The sequence below is a fragment of the Apodemus sylvaticus genome, chromosome 5 (assembly GCF_947179515.1).
Source record: "Apodemus sylvaticus chromosome 5, mApoSyl1.1, whole genome shotgun sequence".
Classification (NCBI taxonomy): Eukaryota; Metazoa; Chordata; class Mammalia; order Rodentia; family Muridae; genus Apodemus; species Apodemus sylvaticus.
The window spans coordinates 146541752-146566913 of NC_067476.1; the positions used below are offsets into that span (position 1 = coordinate 146541752).

The 25162-nt window shown below is 40.8% G+C and overlaps 1 protein-coding gene across 50 annotated transcripts in view; it reads right to left on the bottom strand.

Moving 5' to 3' along the window:
* Chd6 (chromodomain helicase DNA binding protein 6) overlaps positions 1 to 25162 on the bottom strand; it is a 172757-nt gene that overhangs the window by 74919 nt on the left and 72676 nt on the right. For all 50 annotated transcript variants that reach the window (XR_007978049.1, XR_007978032.1, XR_007978007.1 and 47 more), the window contains exons 6-15: positions 24716 to 24865; positions 14723 to 14785; positions 13837 to 13895; positions 13101 to 13218; positions 10133 to 10219; positions 9825 to 9959; positions 4768 to 4889; positions 3158 to 3401; positions 1740 to 1916; positions 902 to 1045 (exon numbers count right to left, since the gene is read on the bottom strand). Coding sequence is in view for 1 of the 50 variants with exons in the window: in XM_052184182.1 (XP_052040142.1) it covers positions 902 to 1045; positions 1740 to 1916; positions 3158 to 3401; positions 4768 to 4889; positions 9825 to 9959; positions 10133 to 10219; positions 13101 to 13218; positions 13837 to 13895; positions 14723 to 14785; positions 24716 to 24865 (1299 nt within the window). In the remaining 49 variants the exon portion in view is untranslated. The remainder of the gene's footprint in view (positions 1 to 901; positions 1046 to 1739; positions 1917 to 3157; positions 3402 to 4767; positions 4890 to 9824; positions 9960 to 10132; positions 10220 to 13100; positions 13219 to 13836; positions 13896 to 14722; positions 14786 to 24715; positions 24866 to 25162) is intronic.

Here is a 25162-nt window from a genome sequence, read left to right on the forward strand (position 1 = left end):
AGCAGAACTGTGTCTTTCTTAAAATAGAAATGTGTAAGACTTCTGTTACCTTCTTGTCTTTCAACCCCCATTTCAAGATCTTCCAACAACATACTCTGACTCTTCCGGCTTTACTTGTACGCCCATCATCCTGTTTCAGCCCGACCCAAGGGTCTGTCCCTACTCTGTGAGTTTCCTGGCACTCATTATTCTGAGCTCCCCCTTCATGGAAAGTAGTTATTCTTTTTTTTTCATCATTGGAAACTTACCTATTGTAAAAAGTTCTTAAACTGTGCCATCTCCCTTATTCCAGATTCTTAAACAGAACTGATCTTTCCTTTTACATTCCCAACTCTGTTATTTTGTTTATCTTCTAGCAAATAAACTTGCCTGACATATTTTAATAATTCAGAGTAAAGATTTTTTATCACCAATAGATGAATATTAATATTGTTTTAAATTGGGTCCAATAAACTAAATTGTAACGTGTAACAGATCTTCAAAAGCTGGGAAAGTCCAGGTAATAGGGACAAAATTAGACTCAGTTACTCCACATTTGTGGCTGACTTCTTTTACTCACACTCGTGTAATAGTAAGAAGGAAGGCCCTGGAAATGTGCTGCAGATTACGGAGAAGAAAAGACAAAGGAACAGGGAAGCAAAAGACAATAGCTTGCTCCTGAGGCCAGAGCCTCGTCACCGAGAGTACAAGGGGCCTCAGTGACGTAGGAAATAGTAATTCTTATTAGCAACAAAAACTGCTAATAATTAGGTGCCTTCGTCAACATAAATAAACGAATATACAAAACAAAGGAGGCAATACTCACTTTATAAGAGTAGGAACCTTAAAAAATCCTGTCCTCACAATGACTTGCACTTTCCTTAACTACCATATTGTCTCAATCCTTTAGGCTCCTAATTACCTGTTCTTCCGTTTTGAGATCGCCAAACTCCTCTAAGAAAGCAGTCTCTGAAGGAAACTGTGAGGGCTCCAGAAAGTTAAGCAAACTGAAGAGCTCTTCCACAGAGTTCTGCAAGGGTGTTCCTGTGAGCAGCACTTTATGTTCCTATAAAAATCAGAAACAGACTGTGAAACACGTTGGAGCCACAAAATAGTACAAAAATACTAGGTTTTTTTTTTTTTTTTTTTTTTTTTTTTTGGTGGCAAAAAACCTAGCCAGGGCAATTTGTGTTCAGTTTCTGGCAAATCTTTAATGAAAAGATAGAATACCAATACTGCATAGGTGCAGAGTCATGAACATCAACATCCCTTTCACATCATGATTCCAGCAGCAGATTCATGAAAACTAGACCAACCATTTGTTCACTCAAAATCATTAAGTGACTATCCACTGTTACAAGGCAGTAATGTTAAAAGACTATCCTCAGGCTGGAAAGATGGCTCAGTGGTTAAGAGCACTGACTGCTCTTCCAGAGGTCCTGGGTTCAATTTCTAGGAACCAGATGGTGGCTCACAACCATCTGTAATGGGATCTGATGCCCTCTTCTGGTGTGTACTCACATACATAAAATAAATAAATCTTAAAAAAAAACCCAAAAGTCTCTCTGGTACCAGTTCATTCAGGACCAAGAAACAAACTATAAACACCTCACTGTTCCTGGTTAAAAATTTCATGTTATTTTAGTGCTTTCTAGGCCCCTCTGGGAATCAATCTATGGTAAGAAAGCCATGAAATGCTCCCATCATTTTGAGTAGAAGAAATTTATGTTTATTTATGTAAAAAGCTAGCTAGTTCTTACCAGGGCCATAAGCTTTAACCCTTCCAGAAGTTTGCAGTTTCTATTCTTCAATCTGTGTGCCTCATCAATTATCACACAGCTCCAGTGAATTTTCTTCAGCTCTGGGCAATCTGCCAGGATCATCTCAAATGTTGTGATGACGACATGGAACTTGAAGACTCCTGAAAGAGGGTTTCCCTGAGGATGACAAGCCAAAAACAGAGCTTTACACCACAGCTACTGAATTCTGTTAATAGTAGACTTGAGAGAACAGCACCATTCAATGACAGATGAGAAGCCAATATGCCCTGTTTTCTCTCATATAAAAAAATGAAAAAACTCATAAGAATGAACCAGCTGTTTAGATGAGAGAAATCTCAGAATATCAAGGAAACGAATTTACGAGTCATTGGCCTCATGAAGTTAAGACAAAATGAGGGCAACAGGAAGCTTTTCATTTCTTAACTGTGATGCTAAGGAAAGCAGCCAGAACTACTCATACATTATCTCCAGCTGGAGTCTACCTAAGTCTAGTACAAAACCCTCTGCTACATAATTTTACCCTCTAACTTAGGTTCTAGCACAGACTCCAATAGTGCATGTACCTGGTGCAAGTGCTACTGGACAGGCTACACCCCTATCTTGCTGGCTGTCTAAATGCTGCCAACACATCTCAGAGCTGCCCAATACTAAAGCAATAGAAAATTCCTGCCAGGCAATACCAACTTTGTCTGAAGCCCTGCTTGATTATTTAATTTTTACTTTAATTATGACAATCAGTGCCCAGTGAAAGTATAGATCCAAACTTAGTAAACTGATTACATATAACAAAAAGATAGAAAACAAAGCTGTGTTTTCAATAACATGAAACCCATTTTTCCCTTTCCCTATCCAATTTCTTCATTTTCTCTACAAATTTCCTGGGCTCAAATTCTAAACACCATGCATTTTTAAAGAAAAGGTTGTTGTGTTGTTGCTGTTGTTGTTGTTGTTTTTGAGATATGGTCTTATTACGTAGCCTTGGCTGGCCTGGAACTTGCTATGTAGACCAGGCTGACTGCAAACTCAAGAGATCTGCTGCATCTGCCTTCCAGGGATTAAAGGAGTGTACCATCATGTCTGACCCACACACTTATTTTCATTTTCTTTATTAAGTACGTGACAGTCCTGACAAAGTCTTCAGCACACAAAACCAAGTTCACAGACTAGCCAATAAGCCAAGTTTTCAGTGTTGAAAAAAAGACCTCAGATACACCTCATGGGGATAAGAAAGCATCTCTTCAGTCTGTGTTATCATTGTCTTACACAGACACCAGCCTCAGCAGACAGAACTTGACAAACAAGACAACAGCAGCTCGAGAAACAAGGCTAGAGTTCCTGAAGGCAATTGGCAAAAGGCAGTGCTGAGGTGGGTGTCTGACCTCTTGGGTAGGGCTCACCTGTGCATCTCTGTACACCATCTCGTACTGCTGGATCATCTGCCTGCTGATCTGGCTTCCGTGGTACACAATAGCATTCATCTCCGTCCATGTCCGGAATTCCCGCTCCCAGTTAGTGATAGTGGAAAGAGGGGCGATGATGAGGAAGGGGCCGTGGATTCCCCTGACAAAGATTTCTGAAAGGAATGCGATGGACTGGATGGTTTTCCCTAGGCCCATTTCATCAGCCAAAATACAGTTTTTTCTGCAGAGGGTAAGAAGTATGTGCAATTCATTACCAATATAGGGAAATTACAGAGGCTAGTTATAACTAAAACTCTGACCTGTGGGGTTAGTGAAGGCTTTATAATTTCATAGTGATCAAATTAAGGCTAGTTTTATCATTATTTAGATTGCCTATGCCAACTTATGAGAATATTTATAAAACAAAGGTTTTAGAATAGAAACTAAAAATATTATAAAACAATATTAAGGGGGAAATGTCAATAACCCAAGATGGATTATTTAAAATTTAATTTTTAAATAATTTTTTAAAGATAGCATACATGTCATTGTGTATATTGTTATTTTTGGCTCCTCTTGTCCCTGTCCCAGCACTGTTCTCCATTTCCCTACAGAGAGCCTGTTTTTTTCCTGTTTCTGTGTCACACATATTCAATTATACTCAACTGTACTTATGAGGGATAACCTGTGTTTCTCTAAGCCAGTTTTTAAAACTGAAAACTTCCTTGACACCGAAGTAAAGATGGGAAGATGCTGTATAGCCTCTGTGTCATCAAAGGACAACATTTTAACCTACATAATAAATTCCTTCTCATGAAAGACTAAAAACATTGCTATCTTCTGGTGATGAGAAGCAAGAGTGGCGGCCCTGGAAGGCGAGTTACCACATCTGGTCTCACCCCCTCACTGTTTAGACCCAAGACCTGGTTGAGTTGGGTAAGTTATGCTCTGGGCCACACTGTAAGTAGCAGAGGCTACAGTAGAACAGTAGGCCGCTTGAATCCCTTCTAAGTGTGTTTTGCATTACAATGCATTAACTTAAAAATAACTGGATGGGATACAGTAGCCAATCATAAGAAAATCTCAATTTACATTTTCCAGATTTCATCTGGTTCCTTTAGAGCCTAATAAAAACCAGAATAGAAGTCACAGCTGAGTGCTACTGCAAAAGTCCAGTAATCTATTAAGCCAAAACAAATAGTGGAGTGAGTCTAGACTCTAGCTCTGTTCTCTTTCACAATTGATGAGTGGAGTGTAACAACTGAAGATGTGTGGTGGCACACAACTGTAATTCTAGCACTTGGGAGGAAGGAGAAGGGATCGGAGGTTAAGGTCTTCTTAGTATACATACTGAATTTGAGGCTACCTGACCACATCAGTCCCTGTATCAGAACTCGGAAACCCAGCCAGTCGGCACACACCCTCATAGCTTCGTTGCTATCCTTTGGATCAGAGCATGCCCTCTACTCATACCTATGTCTCCATTTGTTTGGGAATTATTCCAGATGGGGCAGTGCTGCCCTGCCACTGTTCTAAGCCTCAGGGTATCTCAGGTCAAGGCAACAAGACAGCTACAAAGTGAGCACCGGCTGGCTCAGGACCCTTACCTATTGTACCAGTTGAAAAGAAGCCAGTTCATTCCCTCCAGCTGGTATTCTCGCAGCCGGTTACTGTTCTTATACTCACGAGAAGTCTCCAGCTTCTGCCATGCGTCAGAGGCAGGTCTTTCCTAGGGAGGAAACAGAGCACAGCGCACACAGTGCACAGAAAGGTGTTAAACACAACACAGAAAGCCACGGGCAAGATAACAAATCACAAATGCTGTTCTTGTTTGTTTTGTTTTTGTTTTGTTTTTTATGCAGGGTTTCTCTGTATAGCCCTGGCTGTCCTGGAACTCACTGTGTAGACCAGCCAGTTCAGGCTGGCCTCGAACTCAGAAATCCGCCTGCCTCTGCCTCCCAAGTGCTGGGATTAAAGGCGGGCGGTGGTGGCACACCAAATGCTGTTCTAAGGACAGATTAAAATTGCTGTTTTTCTTTTTTTTCCTTTTACTGGATATTTTATTTACATTTTAAATGTTATCTCCAGGTCCCCCTCCGGAAACCCATCCAATGCCCCCCCCCTTCCACCTGCTGTACTCCCTCCTGGCGTTCCCTTACACTGGGACATCAAATCCCCTCAGGCCCAGGGGCAGCTCCTCCCACTGATGTATTCTTTGGTTGGTCCAGTCCCAAATTCGAGGAGTCTGGCCTGTTGACACTGCTGCTCTCCCCATGGGGATGCAAACCCCCTCAACTCCTTCAGTCTCTTCTCCAACTCGACCATCAGGAACCCCTGAGTGCAGTCCAATTATTGGCTAAGAGCATCCACCTCTGTGTCTGTCAGGCTCTGGCAGAGCCTCTTAGGAGACAACCTTATCAGGCTCCAGTCAGGTCAGTAAGCACTTCCTGGCACCCACAATAGCATCTGGGTTGGATGGATCCCCAGGTGGGGCAGTCTCTGGATGGCCTTTCCTTCAGTCTCTGCTCCTCATTTTGTCTCCATATTTCCTCCTGTGAGTATTTTGCTTCTCCTTAAGAAACACTAAAGCATCCATACTTGGTTTTCCTTCTTCTTGAGCTTCATATGGTCTATGAATTGTATCTTGGATACTCAGAACTTTTGGGCTAATATCCACTTATCACTGAGTACATACCGTGTGAGTTCTTTTGTGACTGAGTTACCTCTCTCAGGATAATATTTTTTAGTTCCACCATTTGCCTTCATGAAGTCATTGTTTTTAAAAGCTGAGTAGTACTCCATTGTGTAAATGTACCATATTTTCTGTGTCGTTGATTCCTCTGTTGAGGGACATCTGGCTTCTTTCCAGCTTCTGGCTATTATAAATAAAGCTGCTATGAACATAGTGGAGCATGTGTCCTTGTTATATGTTGGAGCATCTTCTGGGCATATTCCCAGGAGTGGTATAGCTGGGTCCTCAGGTAGTACTATGTCCAATTTTCTGAGGAACCGCCAGACTGATTTCCACAGTGGTTGCTGTTACTTTTCTTAATGGTGCTACAGTCTCTAAATTTTACCAGATTATGAGTACTTCTATGAGTTTACAGATAACAAACCAACTTATATCTGGTGTCAGGCAGTGTTGCTGGGCTCCTGGATGCTGTTCTCATCACACCTCAATTTCCCAACAAGCTACGATTAGTTGAGTTTCATGGTTTCTCTAATAGAATTTCAGTTTTGCTTTTTGTTTGTGTTTACTGTATCAGCTCAGTAAAGGACAATGTGTCAAATGCCCCATTGATTAGTCACTAAAGTTATCACATTAAGGAAAAAAAACCCTTTATAATCAAATTTCAAATTCTTTAGTTCCCCTTAAACAAAATATAGGTATCCTTATTCTTTTATTTTGCATATGAAATACCAGTTTCTAAAATGTAGTGACCTTGTGAATACTGAAGCCACATTATTATATATAAAAAATTTTAAAAGGATTTATTATTTTAAAAAGTATGCTTGTAGATGTATTTCTGTGTGGATATGTTCACATGGGAAAGTGCCCAGAACATGGGAAAGTGTCCAGAGGCAGTGCGTGAGCCCCACTGAGGTGGAGTTACAGGTAACTGTGAACTGCCTGACACGTGACCCTCATTTTCTATGAGAACAATACGTGCTCTTACCAACTTTACAGCCCCTTATATATTAAGTTTCAAGATAACCACGGAGCTGTATCTATACTGTCCATTATTTTTCTATAGGCTGCTTGTCTACTACTGCAATAAAACCATTCTTTAATCACTGAAGCTATGTATCTGATGGGAAATTATTTTTCAAAGTTGTCTTTGCTGAGGTAGTAGAGATGGCTTGATGAATGAGGTACTTGCATGAAAACATGAACACTTGAATTTGGACATCTTGTACCCCACAAAAAACTAGGCACGGCCATGCATATCTATAAGGCAGTGCCGAGTAAGGAGAGGCAGGGCAGAGATGAGTAGATGTTTGGAGATCGGTCAGCCAGTTTAGCCAAGTGGTAAGTTCCCTGTAACAACCCCCTCTCCTCCTGCAACAACTAAATATGTAAATAAACAATTAAATAATGTAAAAACCAGCAGAGGAAGATATTATGTGTGCACATATGCACAAGAAATGGCTCTGTGATTGTATCTTACTATTCTGAGTAAGTTTACATTCATTTTTTTTTTAAAGTTACCACTGGATTTCAGTTAAGATGATAGTGCTTACTTATTTGGAAGACTATGTAAATCTTTATATATTGAATCACAATATTTTTTTTACTTAGGTTGACATTTTAACATCTTAAATCCTTAGCTATCAGTTAGAAATGAGGATACTAGATTTTTTGTTTTTCTAGATAGCAATTTTAGTTTTTACTTTGATTACTGCAATGGGTTTACACCTAAAATATACTGTTAACTAAAGCTGAGCCATTTGTATATATTATCTGAAAATAACTCCGTTCTGTCATGTATACCTGAAGTCTAATATAAGGTACCCATGACCTCCAGATGTGAGAGCGCTCCTACAGATGACTTCTGCTGTGTGGACTAAGCACTTTCACATGGGAGAGGGCAGCTTAGAATTTTAAATGAGTATTTCACAAAGAATAAGCTAGGACAAAGGGAGAAGTGTAAAGGCCATTGCAGCTCACTGAGACACACTTACAGGAGCTTTTAGAAGTAAAGGAGGAAAACTTATTATGCTAATGCATCTTTCTTTTTAGAGAAAAGTCTGAACAAAGACATCCCTGTTCTCTCTAGCTACCCTGTACCCTTTACAGAAATCATTTCCGTAGCTTTCAGAACCACCCAGCCTGGATCCTGAAGCCCATGCCACTCAGGCCACTGGGAATCCTCTACAAGGTAAGGTAAAAAGGTTTTCTGAATGCTTCCTCTCCTCTAGTGACTCATCACCTGCTGTCAGCACTGCAGGTGCCATGTGAGAGGGCACGCCAGTGTAGCAGCATCACTTCCTGAACCACTCACCACTCTGGATTGTCCTACTCCATGCTGACTTGTCCATACTGAATGTCCTATCCATTAAGACAGTTAAGGTCTAAATTTCAAAATCCAGAGCAAGAGTCTTTTAGCAAAAAGTACTATTTTTTCTTAAGATAATTTACTCCTTCATTTATATACAAAAAGATTTAATGATATTTTTAGCCACCATTTCAGTTTAGAATTTTTGAGATAAAATTTCAAACTATACATTTCAGTGAAAACAAAAAAGCTAGGGAAAAGGGAGCAGTGCAGACAAAGACAGCTGCAAATCAGCCAAGGGGAGGAGCCACCTGACACCTGAGCACCCTTTTCCTGCCAAAGACACAGCCAGGCTGGAGAATCTACATGGGGGCTGTGCTGAGAACAGGTTGGAATTCTGATCAATAGATCAGTAGATGGCCAATCTGCCTCAGAGTGGACCTCTATGCTCCTAGAGTGGTTTGTTTTTGTATCGTGCTTCTCATCACAACTGGCGAGTGCTGTTTTTCTCCATATACAAATGCTCTTCTACAAGTCTGGGTTCCTGAATCAGGGACTGTACATTGTAAATTTTTTTTAAGGTATCATACATAATAAGCTTTTTGACTGGCAAATTAAAAGCAGACAAGAATACATATAGGAGAGGGCTGAAAGGGAGGTAATCAACCATACAGATAACACACTGTGAGCTATGTGAGTTCCTAATCACAAGTCTGTGTCTTCAGATGTTTCTATACATTTTTACTTGCCATAACACCAAAACCAAACAATGGCAGGAAGCTACGCTTAATCAAGTCTTTCTAGTCCCACCAATGATGCAAAATCAAGTAATTGGACATTTTTATATAAAAATGATGATAAAACAAAACACCAAAAACAGATCACTAAAGTCTACAATCACTTTCCTGTTAACAACTGATCTTTTCAGAATATTTCTATCCTAACAGGGCTGACTTCAACTCTGCCTCCTTTTAATTGTTGATACTCCAGGTACAACTGACCCAGAATCAGAAGAGCCAACAATAAACTTATCTCAAACCTTCTCTTTAAGGTTCCAGGGATCCATGAAGGACCATTACCAGCCACTCACCTTAAGAATATTCTAGCTGAGTGTGCGCACGCACGCGTTTGTGTGTGTGTGTTAAAAACAATGAAAGTAGACCACGGAAGGAGCAAGAGATTCAAAATAGGGAGGTATACCCATCTCCTCTGCATTCCATGTTACTGGTACCAAGGGACAGGTGCACACCAAGAACTCTAAGCCCATGCCCAAGCTCCTTACATGTTACACATGTTAAAACAGGTCAGAGCAAGAACTGTGCAGGATGCAAATGAAGTCTGCCAAGGGGAAGGAGCGTCAAAGGTAAGATACTTTAGAAGCCACTCAGTAACCCAGTCAAAAACACATCATTATTACTTTTTTTTGTTTTTGTTTTTGTTTGTTTTTTGAATTTGATTTATTTGAGACAGGGTTTCTCTGTATAGCCCTGGCTGTCCTGGAACTCACTCTATAGACCAAGCTGGCCTCGACCTCAGAAATCTGCCTGCCTCTGCCTCCCAGAGTGCTGGGATTACAGGCGTGTGCCACCATCACCCGGTTTACATCATTATTACTAATTTCAAAAGTTTATATGTTGTAAGAGGTGTCAGACATGCTGATATATTACCACGTGCTTAACTTCGGGGAGAATTTGTAGAGATTCAAATTCTTTCACTTTTGCAGGATCCACATCTTCTTCTAGCTCCCAGGTGCTTTCTTCATACGGCAGGGAGCACCATTTTACCAGGTAATGTGTTACTTCCTGGTGGGAAAATACAAGAAACTTGGTAAAGCAGTAAACCACTCTTTGTCAGCCCCTGAAAAGCCATCCTGCATGAGAACGCATGAATGCCATTAAACAGACCATTTGTTGACAAGACACACGAGTGGAAAGAAGCAACATGCTTTATGACAGGCAAATGGCAACAAACCTACCTCCCCTGTCTCTGCATCCTTGGTGTGGGCCACCTCTAAGATACGATCGATTTCTATATAATCTGGATTGAACAAGTCTTCATCAGGCTGAGGTAAACAGAGTAGAGTTAAGATGTGCAATTTTCTTCCCTCAACCCTAGTAACCAGTGTGTCACTTTTAAGTGGCCCCTAATTTCCAGAAAACAGACCGAAGAGCTGTGCTTGAGAATAAGTCATCTCACAGACATTTCTGAAAGACTATCCTCAAATTCTGCTTTTCATGACTAAATTTAAAGGATCCAAACCATAATATAGTCTGAACTGTGGCCAAGTAAGACCTTCTATAACAATATAGAAAAGGCAGGTTAAGGGATCCCTGTCTTAGAGCTCACTGTTCCCTTGGTGACTTGGAATGATAATTTCCTTTCTGTAACACTGATAAAGTTCTATTTCCTGATTTACATGGTAGTTATACATGTTTTATTCTGTAAAAATCAACTGGGATGTACACTTTGAATTTTTTACATATTTATGCATATTACGCTTCCAAAGGATAGATTTGGTCACATTTAAAAGTAGTAAATGTATACCCCAAGTTCTGCAAAGTGCTTTTACTTAATCCTTATAGAAGAAAAGGTTCTACAGGTACTTTATGCCTGCACAGGGGGAGAGATGCTGGGCAAAGGCTATGTATGTATGTATGTATGTATGTATGTATGTATATGGTATGTATATATGTATGTATGTGTCATGGTTTGAAATAATGAGCATGACAATCAACCCAAAATTCAAATACTATTCCTATCACAAGAAGATTATTTATCATTTATCCAAGTTGCTAATAGGAATGCCCAAGAGTGAAGAGATCCCTCCCACTACCATTCATCCTTCCTTCTAGGATGTACTCCATGGCCGGGAGCACTGAACCAGGCTCAGTTCGTAGCATTCTTTCCTACCAGTACAAACTCCTGCTATATTATTCTAAGACACACTCTAACACACTTTGCTCTATCTGATACCATGGAAAAGTCACGCCCATGGGATTGCATCAGAAAGACAGAGCACTCTACCAATAACTTTAAATTCTATCTACTATCTATCTATCTATCTATCTATCTATCTATCTATCTACCTACCTACCTACCTACACTGAAGAGTCTGAAGCAAGGAACTGGTGTAATGAGCACAGACCCATGCCTAGCTCCAGTGATAAATAAGAAAGACACAGTCTCTGTCTGCTTCAAAGTGCTTAAAATGGAAGAACCAGACATGTAAACAAGTTACTACATTGCAAATTCTTGCTATAATAGAGGCATAAAATAAATGTTCCAAGAAACACAGAATATTATATCCAATGGTTCACAAGAGTCCTCATTTAGTCATCACCCTCCTCCCCCCAACTCTCTATTTCAGAGGCACATGTTATTAAAAACACAATTCTCATAAGCTTAACCACCACGGACTCTGGCAAAACTGATTTTATTAGGTGTGTGTGTGAGCCCAGGGCCTTAGACATCCTAGACAAGTGCCACAGCAGTGAGCTACATCTTTAGCACTAACTGTGAAGTTACATGAGAAGGATCAAAAGCTGATGTCATCCTGAAGCAACTTATGACTCGCAGAAAAGGACCATAATGTGAGTCACAGCTGGGTGAATGGATAAGCAATTTACAATGACTGACGGCACCTAAGTGCCCTCTAGGATCCAGTAAGACTATATTTTTTAAGTAATTTTTATTGTCTTTCCTTTAAAAGTTATTTGTATAAAACCATACATTACACATAAAAAAGGAAAGTGTTAGAATTCCACTGAACAGAGAAAAATAATATGATATTCATGTACTTATTCAGGACATTTCCTATGTATTGTATTCTGATGTTTCTTTTCTCTCACACTCTAGTATGAACTGTTCCATATACTGTTGGAGCCTGGGTTTGTTCTTGTCTTATTTTTAACCAATACCATTTTATAACCCTAAGCAATATTTCCAAATCACCAATAATTTTTAGTATTATTATTATTAAATATATAGTATGCATACTATAGGATAGTTAATTTAGCAAATGGCAGTTATCTGACATTATATTTGCTTTTAATTTTTCACCAGTATAAGCAACCTTTAAAATAGCCAATTCTTTGTACAAAGACTTGATGCTTTCTTTAAGGCACATGACAGAAACAGGCTTTCTGGAAGAAAGGACATGGGGATTTGGGACATCTGATGGGTCAGACCTACTGGTGTTCAGTGCCAGGACAAGCCACTGTCCCTGCCCTATGCTCTTACCAGTAATGACTAATCACCTGTACAGCCTTAAATACCTTTAAAACCTTCATACCTCTAATAACTAAAAACTGGAAGATTTCAGTTTTACCTTCACTTCTTTTGGTTACTATGGAAGACAAACATTTTGGTATGTGTAGTGACTAATATTTCCTTCTTTCTGAATTCCCTGCCTATTTGTCTACTTCTTCCATTTGAGGTCTGGTACTTTTCTTATTAAAGTTGTTTGGCATATGTCTGTGTAGGCACTTAACTTATATATGTATGTGTAATATGAAGATTCCTCTGCTGAACAAGAATGTCTGCTGTGCAAGTGTGCACATGTACGCCACGTGGCACACACAGACTATACCTGCACTTTCTATTTGAAATACCTGTGTTTACTGAACCAACAGATTTAACACTCAAACTCACTAGTCTTTTCTTGTGTTTTGAAATTCTCAAGCTTAATTATTTTTTTCTAACATTTATAGCTTTTTGTTTCTGAATGTCCATTGTTGGAAGACGGCCTACAACTGTATGTATACTGTTCTCCTGCTACTTATTGTCTAAGGTTATGAGCTGTCAGTTTAGAAAGTTTAGTGAATAAGTAGATATGTTCAATTTATCAGCATGCGTATCAGACGTGACCAATAGAGTTACATAGTCTAGATATTTAATGCAGAAAGAAAAGCAGCAGTGAAATGAGTTAATATACATTGTTTCACCTCAGTAAAAATGTGCTTCATCTGGGCCTGTTTGTTCCTAAATCGTTTGATCTTCTGTGCGATACGGGGATCCTTTTCCAGCTCTTCCATTGTGGCCCATTTACAATGTAAATAGGAACTATCCAAAGACATACAATTGTGAGACAAACAGCAAAATATCATTAAGGTTTCAATAAAAAGGATGGCCAACCTTTATATACAGAAGTAGCAGCTGTCTGTTGTGACACTGCTGGGCACTGTTTAGCAAGGCCTTGTTTTTAGAGCAATTAATAGAGGATTAATTTTTAATCACCAACTTCTCTGCAAGTTCTACCGAAACTGACTCAGAACAAAGGGGCAGACTATGGGGCAAACAATCAGTGAAAGTAGGCAGGTAGCAGGAAAGAGAGAAATGCAAAGGGGAAAATATACACCACTGAACAGCTTTTTCACCTTGGGTGCACATGAGAAATGCCCAGGGAAGCTTTAAAAACACTTTAGTCCCCAGGGTGCACTCTGACTAGAATCAACTGGTCTTGGCTGGAACAAGGCAAGGTAGTTTTTAAAGCCTCCCAGGTGATTCTATATAAATCCAAAATGAGTAACATTGCCTAAGGTAAATTTGACTCAGTCAAGGTCATGCCTTAGGGGCCAGACCTAAAATAATTAATTATAGAAGATAATGAAATGTCATGGGAAAGGAAGTTTTATTCATATAAAATTCAAATAAATACAGTAGCATATCAAACAGACGTACAAATTTCTATACTTAACGTAGAAAAGCTCTAGGTCAAATGGAGGTTCTCCTGGGTGAACCTGTAACCAAAAGTAAGCAGTTATCAGCCCATACCTCAGGAAGATCATTTATATAGGCCAAATCAGGTAAACCAACCAATACCTACACCTCATTTTAGGGGAGATTTATGGGAGGAATTTCTATTATCCCAGGTCTTTTCTTACAAGCTAACAGCTAATCCTAAATCCTAAATTTTCCTAAAACTAAATTTTTAGGATTTTTAGGATTCCTAAAATCCTAAATTTCCCCAAAACTCAATAGAATAAAGGAGTATGAACAGCGGCCTTTTCTGGCATCTTTTGAATGTCCACGTGAAAAAAGCTTTCAGTCCAGGCTGGCCCAAGACCCAGAAGTGTACGGCCCACAGCCTGGTGTGGAAGGAACTTAAGTTCATCTTTTGCTGGCTTCCCCTGATATTCTCTCCAAATGTAATAACCATAAGCCTACACTGGAGGAAAGATAACCTACATCTTATTTGGCACCACCAATGCCTCAGTCATGGAACTTTCTCTTGGGGAGTCCTAAGACAGCCCAGGACATCTAAAGAAAAGACCAATGTTCCCTGTTAGGACAGTTCAACTGCCTCTTGTTGGCCTCTGGTGACTTCTTTTGGGCGACAACAAAGGGATAAAATAAAAATACCTTTGTATCGTCTTAACTGAGAAAACTATCAACTGAGCCACTTAAGACATTTAAGAACTTAGTGTCTTAAAACCCTTCACAAGGACACTGTTCTTGACAAGCTCTCACTGTAGTTAACGATAAACTGTTGGTTCTCCAGGCAAACCCTTCTCAACTAGGAGGCAGTGTGTGAGTGACAAAGAAACATCAGACAGGCGCTACTGACCTCCTGGACAGTCTTGGATGCCAGGATCTTCTCAATTATGTTTGCATCATCTTCTGGAGGCTCCTGAAGACAGAGATTAAAAAAAAAGTTATGGGAAATAATGTCTCAGAGTGGAGGCTCTAAGTGGAGGCTGAGTTCAGGGGTCGCTGACTGACTTCAGGACTCTGGAGCACCTGTATAGACTATTGCCAAAAGAGCTGTAATTCAAAATTCTGAAATCTACAACTCATCCAGCTTCATGTGGACACTTAAAAGATTTTAGAAACCCTTGGCTTAGGGATGTTTAGCTAGTAACACTATCACTACGACTTTACTCAAAGCCACAGCATAAGGCTGGCAAGGGGGTTCAGAGGGTAAGACCTCTTGGGACACAGGTCTGACCACCTGTCTCGGATCCTGGATACCACAGTGAAAGAACACTGATGCCTAAAAGTGCTCACATGTGCGTGCACACACACTGAAAGAGGGAGGGAGGGAGGGAGGGAGGGAGGGAGGGAGGGAGAGAGAGACAGACAGAGAGAGAGAGACAGAGACAGAGAGAGAGAGAGAGAAAAAGAGAGAATTTTAAAATGAAAAAAAAATCCACAGATTTTGGGTACTGAAGCCTCCCTAAGACAGTTTATAAGTATTTTGCAAAACTAGAATTCAAACAGTAGGCGCTAAGTTCTCAGGCATAGTTTTTATTATATAAGTACAAGAGACTCGGGTTGTAAGGTTAAAGAACAAATAAAACTTTTCCTGAGGTTTTCTTTATTTGTAAAAGTTATACATTTTGATGTATAAATTATCTAAAATAGAAAAATATCTCAGGGTGGGGGTGGGCACAATGGCTAAAGACACTTGCTATAAAACTTAACCAGAGTTTGATCCTAAGACCCCATGGCAGAGAGCGGTGACTTTCACAAATTGTTCACCGATCTCCATCCATCACGTGTATGCATGATACAAATAAATAAGTAAATTAAATTAAATTAAAAAGCACCTTGGGATTTTAGAATTAATTCATAAGATATAAATTTTAATACTATCAACTACTGACCTCAGCAAAGTTAATACTATTCCTTGGTTTCTGAATAATGGCTGTAGGAAAAAATATGTATTACCAATTTACTAGGATAAAACAGCACATGAAAACACTTTTTGAACTATAAAACCAAGGTATAATTAACTTATAGTAAACTGCTGTTTCACTGATAATTTCAAATTCCTCCCTTCTATCCTAGTCACACACCAAAATTTCCAGGCCCCTAATCTCCATGAAATCTTAAGAATATTCATGATACAGAAACATCCGTATGGAAACTGGCAGTCTTAGAAGGGATTCTGTGTTAGAGTTCCCTCCTGTTTTTAGCCTATTTTCTGAACTTTGTGCAGTCTCCTTTTGGTGTTTCCATGTGTTCTCTGACCTTCCCAGACCCACTTTAATCTAAAATTTGAAGAAGTATAGATAAGAATGCTCACCGGGACAACCTGACTAGCTACAACATCCCAGAAAGATGATCTGCGCTGCACCTCAATTTCAAGCTACTTATTCTAAGGTTCAACTATCCCAAAGGCCATACCACTATAGAAAACATATTTTTAAAACAATCCTAAATCAAGCTTTTTTCAGAGAAAGAAAAGTGATAATTAAAAACAAAATAAGACGAGGAAGGCAAGCGGCTGTGAAACGATGGTACTTACCAAGCAGGTCGGTAGATACTCCCGGACCTCGGCCTGGAGCCTTGGCTACGCTAGACATCAGCAAACCCAGCCTGTCTGTCTCCCTTTAAGCTGAGGTTATAGGTGTTTGGGGGGGAGGGGTTCCTGACTTGTCATGTGGGCACTGGGACCAGAACATGGGTCCTCATGATTGCAGGGCAGGTGCTTCTTAACCACAGAGCCTTCTCTATAATAATAGTGTGTCCTTTACTTAAAACAGACTTTAATCCAGGCTAGTCACATTTCCAATGTTCAATAGGCACATGTGGTTGTCAATGTCTATATCAGGCAACATAGTTCTATTCTGTTCTACTCATCTATCAGCCTATCTTCACAGCAAAACTAATGTCTTTATTCTGAGAGCCTAATTATCAAGTTTCCACTGTTTTTCCTGTTTATATTTGATAACATATTTACATGCAGAGGCATCTTTTCCTTAAAGCAGGTGAGTATGCAGAATGGAAGCAAATCAAAATAGAAACAAGGGAGAGGAAGGGAGGTAGGATTACATATTGGTTTAATGATCTTTACGGTAGGGATAATGAAATGAGAGTGGGGACAGGAAGACAGTAGTAACTCAATGTGTGGACTGCAGCTGGGTGGAGAGGCGGGACGTTCAGGGGGTGCAGGCTCTCACTCTAGGTCTTGCTGCATGCTGACAGCAGGAGTCCAGTTATGTCTCTCACAGAATCTGGAGTCCACAGACCAGCTAGCCTGGTTAGTTAAAGAGTTTCCAGGATCTGCTTCTCTCTGTCCCCTTCCCTAAGTACTAGGGTTACAAACCAAAAGCCACCTGGCTCTTATGTGGGTGCTGCGGAGCCAGACAAAGCCTCCATGCCTGCGCAAGCAGTCACCAGCCAAGCTCACTCCACAGTCCCAACCTTTTACTTCTCTGTTTTGCTGTGACAGTCAGGTCTTCCAGTGTACTTGATAATATAAATGACTATACTGAGAGCTGTCTTCTCACTCCCAAATTCTAAAGGATTTTATTAAATCCCGTAGTATTTAATATGTTATTAGCAATATTTCTCCCCCAATAGCTCCTGAAATGTCATCTTTGGTTTCCATAATATAAGCTATGCCTAGGTAAATTTTTTTCTTCATATACTCTTCCTGCTTAAGGTTCACCAGATTGTGCGTCCGTTGCTGATATTTTCATCAGCTTATTCAACATGGTCATTAATTCTGTCTTCGACTGTTGCTCTGCCCACATTCTTCTCTGCTTAGGAGTGCACTCAGAAACGCCTTTATGCAGAATTCTGCTTCTCTTCATGCTCTGCTCTTACCAAGCTGTGCTGCATTTAGAGAAGTTTCATTGATGTCCTCATATTCACTAATCTTATCTTCAGTTGTATCTAACCTGCTTTTAAATCTGTCCATGTATCCTGAATCTTATGAAGTGATTTCATAATTGCAAATGGCTGACTTGTCCTAACAGGCTCAGTTCTCTATTGGGAATTTATGTTGTCCACCTTTCCCTATCATCCACAGTTATTTTCAAGTTCTTTTCTGGTTACCTCACTAATGGTGCCATGTACTTCTACTTATTTTTATTCTATGTTGGACACTGAGGATAAAGCACATATTTCCAAGTAATAGAAGTTTCCTATCTTCTTAGACACAGGAGGAAGGGGCAGATGATGCCATCTAGTCCTCTGAGTTGGGTAAGGCCTAGGAAACAGTTAACATTTAATCCAGAGGAGAAAGGGAAGAAAAAAAAAAACTCAACATTTCTAAACCATTCAAACAGTTTTTCCTTTCCTGAATGTCCCAGTCTTTCTGGTCAACCCTGACCCTTAGCTTCCAGAACTACCAAGTGTCTTCAGAGAAGACAAACCGACAATTGTGAGCTCACCTCTTCACTGGCCACAATTTTTAATTTCTGTTTCTAATTTCTATGTCCACAGCTATCAGATGCCTTGAACAATAATAGGCTTTTGCAACCTATCTTTTTCTGGTTAAACAGTGGCTTACTATGACCTACTGCACCTTATCCAGTATCTTAATTAGGTTTCCACTGCTGTGAGGAGACACCATGACCAAGGCAACTCTTATAAAGGACATTTAGTTGGGGCTGGCTTACAGGTTCAGAGGTTCAGTCCAGTATCATTAAGGAGTGAAATATGGCAGCATGTAGGCAGGCATGGTGCTGGAGGAGCTGAAAAGTTATACATCTAGTTCCAGAGGAAAACAGGAGACTATCTTCCACACAGCCAGGAGAAGGGTCTCCAAGCCCACCCCCACAGTGACACACTTCCTCCAACAAGGCCACAACTCCTAACAGTGCCACACCCTGGGCCAAGCATATTCAAACCACTACACTCAGCAGGGAAATCTTCTGATATTCACTTACATTAATTAATTAAATGCAGGAAGTTTCAGTTTAAGGTTTCTGTCTCTCTCTCTTTTTTTTGTCTATACTAATTTCAAATGATCTCATCTAGTCTCCTGATTTTAAATATTAGCTTCATTGTGATGCCTGCCAAATTCACACATCCAGATCAAAACTTCTTTCCAGAGTGCAGACTCACATTCTAATTATTTCTTGCCATCTTTACTAAGCTATCTTAAGGTATTCAAATATAAATTTCTGAAAACTAAATCTTGGTCTGATACATTAACAAGTTTACAGCTCTAAATCCTGAAGCCTCAGTCCACAGTTCTTTCTCATCTGAGTTAAAGGAAACTACCTTCTCCAGCATTCAGCTCCAAAATCCTGATGTGTCTGTTTCCTCTGCACACACCCATGTACAGTGGTCTGAACGAGAAGGGCCCTCCCAGGCTCAGTCCCGAGGCTTGGACAGCTAGGAGGGATGGTCTTAGAGTAGGTGTGGCTTTCTTAGGAGAAGCTTGCTGACGAGAGTAGCCTTCCAGAGTTCAAAACCCAGCGTCTCTCTCTGCCTGCCTGCAGTTGGAGATGTAGCTCTCAGACACTACTCCAGCGCCATGCCACTGCCGTAGCATTAGTAGACTAACACGCTAACCCATAATCTGTTGAAGCCCTGCTGAGTACAGACTAGCAGGGAGTTTCACTGATGCACATACATGCTGAAAAAAAAAAAGGTTTGTCTTTTTCTACTATCGACTGCTTCAAATATTCTTTTATTTTTACCTACAAAAAGAACAGATAATATGGTTTCTAACAACAAGATCCTTAGGATGTAAAAGATTTCAAGTTAAAAGGAGTTGAAAATTCAATTCCAATAAATATATATTCACATATTTTTTAACCAGTTGAAGGATCAGCATCAGAAGAATCGATATTATAATAAGGTATTTAAGGCATAACTAACACTCAGGTAACAAAATAGAAGTACTCTGGCTATGCCTTCTCAAGTCTCTGTTCTACCAGAATAAAATCATTATAAACCTTTCATTTATCTGAATTTTTTCCGTTTTGCTATCCATGTAAGCATTTCCAAATGATAAACTTTAAACAAATCACTGAGAACCATGGCAAATATTAAGGCACACACCTATAACTCCAGGCTTCTGGGGAGGTGAGGCAGGATTCTCTCAAATAATAAAGAACAGGGTTTTTCTTTATTCTTTTTTGCCCGTTTTAATAAAAAGGAATTTTAAAATGTGCATTTCTAAAATATCACTAAAGAAAGAAGGAAATGCAGTATCAGGATCTTTTCCCCCTCAAGTGAGTTTGTATATAAGCAAGATCACGTATGTATAAACATTCAGTGTACACAGACACACAGATATAAACTAAATCTGTCTGCCAAACACTCCATAAAAACCCATCTGCTCTCAAATGCTTCGTTTCTCAAATGCTTTCTCAAATGTTTTTATAAATGCTTCATTTTCAGAGAAGACCATTTTAATTCAAACGTTGTGTATTAGAGACTGCTATCATTTAGAAATTTTATTCACAAAAAAGAAAATCCCCCAAATTTAAAATCTCATTTACTCCCACAGCTAACCATGGGAGTTTCTTTAACTAACTATAAACATGGGTCTAAATGGAAGTTCAAATTTTCACCAAGTGCTACACAGTACTCAAAAGTGACTCGGAGCGTGGTCCTGGCTCTCCAGCAATCTCACCAAAAGAAGACACAATGAATAGACCTGTCTTAGAATGTCTCAGAGCCAACGTGTAGTGTGGTGGTAACTACAAGTCCAGTCAGAGTTTACAAAGTGAGACCAGTGAGACCAGATTCTGGACTAGGCAAGGGTTTAATTACGCCCCAATGGCAGATGGAACAGTGTGTAGGACAACACTAAGAATGGAGGAAGACAGGGTAAAAAGAGTTTAAGGATAATTCTTAGGATTTCATCTAGAAACACAGTATACAAAACAGAACGGGGAAAGAATGAGGAGTGGGTGTGTGTATCATGTTGCCACATCAAAAAGGAAAAAAAATCCAAGCTGAGTTTTGTCTGCTACCAGCAGTTAGGAAGTATGCAAGAGACACTGAATACCAGCAATGCCCCTAGTATTTTGGTGAAAATCAGTCTTGGATTAGATTAGTAAGAACAGTATAGGGTTAGGGCAGAAACCAAGCGTGAAGAGAACTTATGTAGAGAATGGTTGTACTCCAGGGAGAAATAAAGAGACAAGAAACCACTAAACCTGGCTGTCTTAATCAGGATTACTGTTGCTGTGATGAAACACCCTGGACAAAGCAATTTTGGAGGAAAAGGTTTATTTGGCTTACACTTCCATATTGCTACTCATCACTGAAGTTAAGTCAGGACAGGAACCCTGAGGCAGGAGCTGATACAGAGGCCATGGAGGGTGCTGCTTACTGGACTGCTCCTCATGGCTTGCTCAGCCTGCTTTCCTAGAGAACCCAGGACCACTGACCCAGGGGGCGGCCCCAATGGGCTGGGCCCACTCCCATCAATCACTAGCTAAGAAAATACCCTACAGGTTTGCCTCCAGCCACATCTTACTGAGGCATCTTCTCAATTGAAGTTCCCTCCTCTCTGGTGACTCTAGCTTATGTCAAGTTGGCATAAAACAAGCCAAAACTCTGGCTAAGAGTGCAAAGGAGCACAACAGTACATGTGCTCACACTGATGTCATGTCATGGAATCACACACATGGAATACCAGGAGAAAATCTGAAGGCCCAAGTGACGACGGCGTTATAGGAACAAGTATGAGTATGAGGAAATACATGCAATTGTTTGGGAGGCCAAAACTGAGACAGTCTTGAGCACTAGACAGATGTCACTGAGCAGGCCTTTTTTAAAAATGTGACCCCAGCTGTTGTACAGACTAGGTTGGCTTCTCAAGTGCACCACCACAATAGCAATGGAAGGGTCTCATGGGAAGGACAGAAGAAACGTTCACCTTTCTTAATGATTTGTTGTGCTTTGAGGATTGCCCACCATCCCAGAAAGGATACATACACTGAGGCTTTGTGTTAGCTTGGGAAATTGGTTCAAGCCTCATCAAGAATTCCACATGTAAAAACAAATGTGGAAGGAACATTTTGGTTCTGTAGCAGCTACCTCTCTGATTCTGAAAACCTCTCAATAGGCTGCCCTCTCAAGACCTGGGTATCCTAGCCTAGGTGTTAGTCTCCAGATTAGATATTCATACAACTGCAACTCTGAATTTAAAAACTGGTAAGAGAGCACATATCAGGCTCTTATTTAAATTTGGTGAAGTTCTGGGACATAACTAATACAAGCTCAAATTCTATTTTTCTGTATAAACTCTTTACACCCCCCCCCCCCACACACACACACATAGAAAAGACATTTCTGAGATCATATGTCAGATTAGCAACTGCTACCTTCAGGAAGTCAAGAAATACCTAAAATATGATAAATGGTTCAGGATAAATGACTTCCAGGAGAAAATAAAATCCCTTGTAGTGTTTTAACTACCAATTAAACCATAAAACACTCAAGGAAAGTTTAATAAAGCAACATATTCCTAAGACTCCAAGCAGTTCACAAGAAAAAAAATCAAGTTATTATTCCTATTAATTACTATGTTCATTAGTTGGATAACCCTTAGCATAAAGTGAAATCAATTTAAGGGGTCAGCCACTCCATAACTCAGACTTGGGTCACGCACTGCCTCGTTTATGAATGGTTAAGGCAGGACACTATGCCTGCTCCATGCTGCTTTCCTTATGAAGACTGAGGAAGCCACAGTGAGGTAACATGAGGATGCTTCAGGCTGGAGGAAAGGTGGCTGAAGGCAGGCATCACCAGCCTCTGTCCGCCCACATGCATCTGGGAGCCATGCTCCTGCTCTGTGTGAGCAGTAGATTCTGCCAGTCAGCACTAGAGCTTCAGAACTGCAGACGTGTCCCAGAATGTATTACTGTTAACTACTGCCCTCCTGCACCCACAGCCTGCTTTTCATCTCCCTTTCTTTTCTTCACTAAGCTAGATTCTTGGCACAGACCTCCTCAATCAACCCCTTCTTACGTCTTTGACTGCATCTGCAGCTGTAACCAATTAAGACACCTTGACCAAGAGGAGCAGGCCAGAGAGCAGAGCTGCTGTGTAGGAACCGGGGGATGCAGCCTAAGAGGGCTGCATGTCTGGGTCTGGGACAGCAAGGATGGAAGAGAAATAGAGATTTTAGTAAATAATTCAGGAATATGGGGGTGGTGCATTAGCCACATGGAGGTTAGGAAGGGGCCCAGCCACTGAGCTATCAGGCATATCAAAATATAAAGTGTATGTGTGTCTTTCATTCAGGAACCTAGAACATTGGGGCAGGTAGCAAGGAGCACTGCAGCTGCCACCACGGGCATCACCTGAGCAGCATTCACTGGGCTCAGCTGCAAGTCTCAGTGCCATCATTCTCCTCAACAAATGCTTCCAAAAGGGAGTCCATGCACCTGAAATGCAGACCAGGTCACTTTGCTCATCTGTTCTAACTGACACCTTCTCCCTCTAACGATGCACGGCAGTGAGAGCACGCACACATGGTAGAGGCGCTGCATGGCTCTGCATAGTGTGGCTCCTTCTGCATTTCAGCTCTTGTCTCATCATTCCACAGACCACACCCCAGCAGTCAGCCATGCCGTTCTCCACTGGTCATATCAGAACCGATGGCTGACTGTAAATGTCTCTCAGGCCCTCAACTTGTGAGTGAACACTTACATGCTCTGGCTTCTGTGTAGTCACTATACGTAGTACATACTTGCAGGTTACACTAATTTCAGTGTTAGTAAAGCTATATGTCTTCTATTTAGACAAAGCTTCGTGGAGCAGAGAATCATCTGGACACTTACATCTGCATCCCAGACGCTGGCCTCGCAGCAGGCTCCATTTGATTTCATCATCTAAACAAGTATTTACTATGTTTAAGACTTTGCTCTAAATTTTTTTCTCTCATTTTGTGTGTATAAGTGTTTGTCTCCATACATGTTTGTGTACTACTGCACAAAGGGCGAGAAGAAGGTGCTATATCCCCTGGAAGTAGACATGTTTGCGAGGCATCATCCAGGTGCTAGGAATCAAAACTAGATTCTCTGGAAGAGAAAACGATTGAGCCTCTCTCCCTCTTCCCAAGACTCTTTCTTTTAAGGAATTACAATGTATGTTAGATGACACCTGTGTAGCGGTCAGACAACAGTTTATGGGAGGTGGTTCTCTTCTTCCCCCATGTGGGCTCTGGGGATTGAACTCAGGCTGCAGACACAGTGGAAAGGGCTTCTGCCTACTGAGTCCTTTTAGAATTTTTTGGATTTTAGGGTCTGATTCCACAGCCTGGGCCAGCCCAGAAGTCACCATGTAATCCAGGCTGGCCTCAAACTGATCGGTGATTCTCTTATTTCAGCCTCCAGAACGTCAGAATATAGATGTGATTTGCTATATATACCCAGCAAGAATCTTACATTCTAATGACTTAAAACAAAAACCTTAGAGGGGACACATTCCAATAAAATTATGAGTCATGAAGGATAGAAGCAAGAAATAATCATTGGGATGAAAAACAGGATTCTATTTTAGATAAAAGAGGCAGGAAGATGTTTCTACAGAGACTGAATTTTATGTGAAACTTCACTGAGTGTGGGCCACTTTTACAGCGTTGGCAGACCGCAGGAAGGCAAGCCGGCACAAGTCAAGGCTGCAGATGGGGAGATGGCGTGGCCAGCTTTTCAGCTGGAGAGCAACAAGAGGTAAAACTCTCTTCTCCAGACTGCTATCTGGTGCAGCAGAGAGTGTGACATGAGGGTGCTGTTGAGGAGTGCGGTAGGAAGCCACTGAGAAGTTAGCCACGGAAGGTAAGGTGACCTAACTTATACTACAGTGAAGAGCCACAGAACAACTCTGTCAAGTGGGTGAGGCCATGCAAGGGCCGTACCTCGGCCTGCCAGGCCAGAGTGGAGGCTGAGAGTGCAGATGTCCGGCCAGCTCCCAGAACAGCAATTGTTTCCCCATCATCATCCACCACTTTGAAGTCCAGATCCTCATTGTATTTTCTGCGCTTTACTTGCCGTCCTGAGCGCCGTTTCTGCAAAACAAACACACTCATCAGGGCTGCTGTGAATCAAAAGCAAACACTTTCCCACAAGCACCATCATCTACACTTAATGACAGGCCAAGCTGATCTTTGTAACTTCCCAAAGGAATCTTCTACTCTTTTAAAACTAAATTAACATAGCATGGGAGAAAGTAATGGTATCAATCTCTGAACTGTCGGCAGAGTCAAGGGAGATGTGTTTTAATCATCGTGGTAATGTGTCGCCCTGTGTCTGCTTCTCCCTCGAGACAGCCAAGCCCACTGTACACTGAGCTGGACGGGAGGGAA